The 6,338-nt window shown below is 55.9% G+C and overlaps 1 protein-coding gene across 1 annotated transcript; it reads right to left on the reverse strand.

Moving 5' to 3' along the window:
• Window positions 1–245: 245 nt before the first annotated feature.
• MID1IP1 (MID1 interacting protein 1) lies at window positions 246–2,015 on the reverse strand. Its single transcript, XM_027885882.1, has 2 exons — window positions 1,904–2,015; window positions 246–1,501 (listed from the first exon to the last, which is right to left on the reverse strand). The coding sequence occupies exon 2, from the start codon at window positions 1,341–1,343 to the stop codon at window positions 849–851; it is 495 nt and encodes a 164-aa protein (XP_027741683.1). The 5' UTR covers window positions 1,344–1,501; window positions 1,904–2,015; the 3' UTR covers window positions 246–848.
• Between the last annotated feature and the right edge of the window lie 4,323 nt (window positions 2,016–6,338).

The raw sequence follows: 6,338 nt of genomic DNA on the forward strand, positions 1-6,338 counted from the left end.
GCCAGCATTCACACAGAACAACTGCACTGTCTGCCTGGAAACAGCTTACCAAAACTCAGGTCATGTATGGTGCAGTTAATAGTCATTCGTACATTTTAGGTATGCTGAGTTATCATCACTGCCTGATTGCTCCCTTTGTGGTGGGGAAAAAAAGCAAGCCACAAAAGCCCCTCTCTTGAACACGCAGATTTCTGTGTCTAGTAAGGCAGCTCAGAAATAACTTAGAAGAACAACAGAAGAATTCTAGATGTTAAAAATATCATTTAATTAAAGAAACATAAATCATACCAAAAGTTTAAGTCACTCTTAGTTAATACATTTGCATTTATTTTAGAATATACTCTACATCTGAGTAAAAAAGGTTTAAATAAACTCCAGTACATGTACAACCGTGGGACCCGCCATCTGTCCCGCAACAGAGGGATGCTCCTTAGCCCACTGGGTTCCCTCCGGGTTAACAGAAGCAATTTTGTGCCAGTTTCGTTATGTTCATCGGCTTGTTTTGAGCCTCCTTATAAGCCAGCCACGCCACCACCTCGTACACGTAGGGGTTCAGCCTCCCCGCCCGGGCGGGCACAGCAACCGCTCGCCCCGGACCGTACAGTGAAAAAAACCACGGAGGGGGTCAAAACAATTAATAAGCTAGTATTGATTAATTTACATCTCTCTCCCGCTTGTGCGTTGGTAGAAAACCTGCTGCAGTCCTGGGAGAGCGTAGGGGAGCCTCGGCCCTGGGCGCTGCCCTTCGTCACCGCCGCGGCAGCAGCGGCAGCGCCGGGCGGGGACGCGCCGCTCCCGCTCCGCTCCCGCCGGGCCAGGCGCCCCTTTCCCGCTCCCCACCCCGACGCTCACTGCCCCCAGCTGCTGACGCCGATCTCCTGCTTGTATCTGTTGGTGAGGACGTTGGCCTTGCGGGTGAGCTTGGAGAGGACCGAGTGGAGTCCGCTGAGGTGGTAGTGGAACTGCTGCTCCAGGTCCTCCTCCCCCTCGCCCTCCTCGGCGGGCCCGCCGCCCAGCTTGTCCTTCTTGCGGGCCGCCTCATCGCCCGCCGGCGGCTGCACCACGCCCCACTCGATGTCGTTGCGGATGGACTTGAGCAGCATGTAGTGGCTGTACATGTCCCTGCGGGAGAAGTAGGCGCCAGGGTCGCCGGGCGGCAGGGCAGCATCCCGGGGCGGGCACACGGCGCCCGCCGCGTCCAGCTCCTCCAGCAGCAACGGCACGTCCCGCAGCAGGCTGGGCACCATCACCGTCTGGTCCATGTTGTTGACGGCGCCGATGAACCGGTTCATGGCGTTGAAGAGGGAGTACTTCTGGCTGTACGAGTCGCAGATCTGCATCATGTCGGCGGCCGGGCGGGCGATCTCACCGAAGACGCTTGGACCGGACCGCAGGGCTCCTCCGGCGGCGACCTCTTCCTTCTCCTCCTCCTGCTCCGCGCTAGCGGCAGCGGCCGCCCTCCGCCGCGGGCTGGGCTCGGCGGCTGATGGCGAGCAGAGTCCTGCTGGGAGGAGGCGGCGGGAGCCAGGGTTAGGGGCTGCTCTCTCTCCCTCCCTCCCTCTCGCTCCCTCCTCCCTCCCCCAGCCCGCCTTCCCGTCCCGTCCCCTCCCGCCAGCGCCCTCTCCTCCTCCCCTACCACGTCCTTTATTCCCAGTCCCGTCTCCTTTCCTAAGCGTTTCCCTTCCCGTTCCTTCTCTTCGCTCTCCACCTCCCCTGCTACAGCAGCCGCTCCCCTCCGTACAAAATGATGCAAAGGGCGAAGGAAGCCCCCGCAACTTCTCCCGGGAGCCAGCCCCAGGGGATGGGTGGCAGCCCCACACCGCGCCGGAAAATTAAAATTCAAGCGGTCCCCAGCCGGCAACCCCCGGCCGAGCTATGGACCCACCGCAGGGGAGGCACCCACCGTGCTCCGGAGCCCTTCGCCGACGCCCGTGGCCGCGCTCCCATCCCCGACGCCCTATTTATAGCGCGTATCTCACACCAAGGTGTTCCCCAGTGCCACCCCCCGCGCCGCCACCACAGATAAAGGCGGCGGGCGGCGGCCGCGCAGCGCCGGCCCCGCCTCTCGCTCCGCACCGGGGGAGGGCGCCGGGAGCTCATCCCGCACCGCCGCCCGAAGGGGGGCCGGGAGCTCATCCCGCACCGCCGCCCGAAGGGGGGCCGGGAGAACATCCCGCACCGCCGCCCGAAGGGGGGCCGGGAGAACATCCCGCACCGCCGCCCGAAGGGGGGCCGGGAGAACATCCCGCACCGCCGCCCGAGGGGGGGCGGGACACAGAGAGCTCAGCGCTGGGAACTGCGGGGCTGAGTCCCCGGGGGAGCCGCGCTGGGTCCCGCCTGCCCGCTCCGGTGAGGCGACGGTGGCGACTCCCGCGCCCCAACCCTGGGAGGAGGCACTGGCGGTCACAGAACCCTCCCGGACACTCTCCGAGCGGGGGTGGGCGGCGAGGGGCTCCGTGACCGAGCGGAGCCCCGACACGGCCCCAGCCCCGCACTCTCCTCATTGCCAGCGGCGGGGCGGGCGGGGCCGCGCGGCGGGGGGGCGGGGCCTGGCGGTTGATTGGCAGGTGACTGACAGGCCGTGCTGTGGGGACACGCGGGCCCCGCGTGCCGCCCGCGTTCCCCCGGCCCGCCCATTGGCTGCCGCGCGCGCGGAGAGCGTGACGCCGGGCCCCGCCCCCCCCGCGCTCCGCGTGCCTCGGCGGCGGGCTCTCGGCCGGCACTGTGTCCCACGGCCGCGGCTCCCCGCCGCCCTCCCCCGCCCCGCCGCGCCAGCCCCCGGGAGGGGAAGCTCGGGCAGCCTTTGTCTGCGGGCCGGGGCAGCGCGGGGCGGCCGGCATCACCCCACAGCCTCACCTCCCGGCCGCGGCCAATCGGCGCGCTGTCCGGGGTCCCACCCCGGCCAATCAGCGAGCCCGCGGCGGCAGCCAATGGGAAACAAGAGCGCCCCCTTCCTTCCCCCCCCTCCGCGTGCCCCCGCCCTGGTAACAGGCGGGTTGGGCGCGAGCGCCCCCGCGGGTCACGTGGGGCCGGGATGAATGGGGGGGCGTTGCCATGGCAACGGGCCGAGCATCACCCGGAGGCGCCGGGGTCGTCCCGCGCTCCGAATCATCCCGGGAATGAGGCAGGGGATGCGCAGGGATGAGCACCTGAGCCTGACTGGCCGCGGGACCCCCGCAGGCACGGCCCCAGCGCCTGCCTGCAACGCTGCTCCCCGCAGCCCCTGTGAGCCCCCGGTGCCGCCCAAACTCCAACCCGAAGGCAGGAGGCCGCTTCCCTGTGCGAGGAATGGGGCCGCCGGCAGCTCGCGCACTGAAAGTACTTGTGGTTAAGCAGTAGCCGGAGATATGGGCTGGTATAAAATTACGAGCTGTTTGTAGATAATTCACTACGGGGAAAATAAAAAAAAATAATCTCACCAGGCCAGAAAATTGGCCACGACTTATATTTGCATCTTTATATAGACGTGGTGTGTCGTTAATACACCATTAACAGTTTTGCTGCCTTTAATTGAAATACAGCCTGCACTGAACGTTCAATAAATTGGAAAAAGCAATAAATCTTTAGGAACAAGGGGAATTGGTTTATTGTCCAACTTTCCAAATTAAAACAAAACAATTAAACATCTGAACAAATTAAAACTGAAGTCTTTTACCTGAGGTTACAACGCGCTGGCTGGCAAGGAGGAAGAGTTGACAGTGATAACCCAGCTTCAACCTGCAAACAGGGGAAGCACTTTTGTCTTCAGTGCAGTGATAATGCAAATATAAAATTATAGATGGATCACAAAATAATTTTCACCAGCACCTACACTCTTTGCTTCCCAAAATGTGTAGCCACATGGTCTGCTTCCACCTTTGGCTGTAAACGTTTCCTTATTTTAGTTTATCACTGGTGCAGTGCTGTAGCCTGTGCAGGGATGTGCCTGACCCGTTGGGCTGAGGCAGATCATACTCAAGTCAAACTTAACAGCATAAGGCAAGGCAAGGGGCTTTTTTTTTTTTTTTTTTTTTAAACTTCCTTATGTTCTACTCAATTTTGATATGCGATGTAACAGTCTCTGGTACATATAATGTATATCATTAACACAAGTCTGAGTAGGTTTGATTGCTCTTTGGTTAAAACAAAATAAAAGAGCGCATATTCCCAGTTCCAGTGTTATGTAACTGCCATGGCTGTGCAGACAAGAGAAAAAGAAATGGCACTCTTCTTTTTCCACTCCTCTTAAGAAAATATGATCCCATTTAAGGCACAAACTTTTATATGCAAGTGGCATTTGTTTAAAATGCTTCCTCTTTAGAACAATCTGGTCATTGTGGCCATGCAGTGCCTGGAAGGGGAATCAGCTGGAAACCCTTTATCTTGTGTTCTGAGCAATGAGGAAGCTGCATACTCACTATGTGGCAGTCCGAGAAGGTGTAAACATGTACTTTCATCCAGCACAGGGTCCTGGATAAGGAAAGCAACACAACAACACGGAACAGTAGACTTTATCCAGCACCTCACCTGGATGGAGCACTCCTGATGCACAAGCCCAGCAGTGTTGGGGTGAAAACACCTCTCTGCTTGAATAGATTTGGTGCCACTATTCAGGAAAGCAGAAGTCACATATAAGTTACTATAAAATTTAAAACTCTTTAATTTTCTCTGTAGAGAATGAGATCTGGTGGTGCTCAGCTCTTCTTTCTGGACAAGAGCCTTCTTCCTTTCTTCTTCCTGAAGAATAACAGGCATGGACTGTAGCTATTACTATTTAGCTATTACTGAGCTATTACCAGCATTAACTGTTTCACTTAGCTGTAAACCAGTCTTTAGCCCTGGTAGCACCTTCCCATTGCTACAAAGGTTGGCTGTAGGATCAGTGCTCTTTGTGGCCTGTCTCCTCTGGCAACATTAGCAGCTGTGCAGTGTTTTTCAGGAAAAGACAGATGATTCTGTCAACTTGCGTGGGTTTTCATACCATTTGCAAGGCCTATCTAATTTCTCTCTGCAGTGGCAACAAGATAACAAACCGTCTTTGTTCACAGTTTTCCCAAGACACGTGCTGGCACAAAAGAAGTGCCACTGGCACGCTGCAGACCAGCAATGGCTACACTTTGGTGGATAGGAAGTTGTTCTGATGCACAGTGTTTGCAAAATAAGATAAGATCTTGTGTGGGCAAAAAGTGATAAATATGTGCAAATATTTAGTGTTGCGTTCTGCAGCCTGGGAACACCATTTGGACCAGCTTTGTAAGAGCGGCATCCCTTGGGATTTTCACTTCCTCTCATAATCTGTTGTCAATGTGACACGGCAGATTAGAGTTCAGCCTTGGAAACTGCAGGCTGTTCCCTTCTATTCCTATTTGACACACATTTTTGCTCAAAGTTGTGAACTGCTTCCATCTTTTTTGGGAGGCAGTACAGATGCACGCATTTAACACTTCTTTCCCTTTCTGAAGCTGAGTCCAGTTTACCAAACTCTGAACCGAGGAAATCCATCCTTTCTCATCCAGAAGGAATGTATGTAAATTTATCATCTTAATTGATGCCTCTCGATGAGTTTCATATAATCAGCCCTTGTAGCTTAACATGCTAATGAACAGGGTAAGTAGAAATCTAATATGTTAAAGGAATGCAGACCAATTTGTCTGAGTCCTGCTGAGACCTGCGGTGTAAGTTTTTCAAAGATTTACTCATCTCTTTCCTGTCTTTCACTTAGCCGCCTCTCACACCTATTTCTGTTGGTCCTCTCTGAGCAGAGCTGTTCCCCAAGGTGGACAGAAACCTCTGTGAGGATGTGCAGAGGGGTCAGGTATAGAATGTTTGGAGAAGGCAGTGGTGATGGCAAGTGCCTTTTCCCTTTGGCACATGTGCAAATCTGTGCGAGACCTCAAACTGCCAGAAGCGACACAGCAAGGGCTCTGCAGCGTCATGCCTCTGCACAGAGCAGCAGTGTTTTGTGTGCATGGTGACAAGTGTGGGAGTCCAGTGAGACCTCTGCTGGGACTGGGATCAGGGAGCAGTGCTGAGCAGGGAGGTGGCCACCTCAGGCAGCTCCCGTGAAGCCCCTCTGAGCTGCCTGGCTCTGCAGTTTGCATCCGAGTCTCTCTAGGCCCATCAAGTCCTTGCTTCCTCAAAAACATTCCTGGAAATAACTACATGTACATCTTCAATCTATTTGCCAGTTACTGCGTGTTTTCAGAGCCTGGGATCAGCTAGCTAGGACTACGAGGTTGAAACAGGCTTTTCCTCCTTAAAGCAGATGATGGGATAAATGCTGCCACAAATTGTTCGCATGGTGTGTGCGAAGCATCCCTCTCCCCTACCTTTTGCCAGCCTCATCCATCTTCCCTGGA

Source organism: Empidonax traillii, unplaced genomic scaffold (genome assembly GCF_003031625.1).
Source record: "Empidonax traillii isolate 1590-97213 ecotype Southwest subspecies unplaced genomic scaffold, ASM303162v1 scaffold1:size7828297, whole genome shotgun sequence".
NCBI classification, from domain to species: domain Eukaryota; kingdom Metazoa; phylum Chordata; class Aves; order Passeriformes; family Tyrannidae; genus Empidonax; species Empidonax traillii.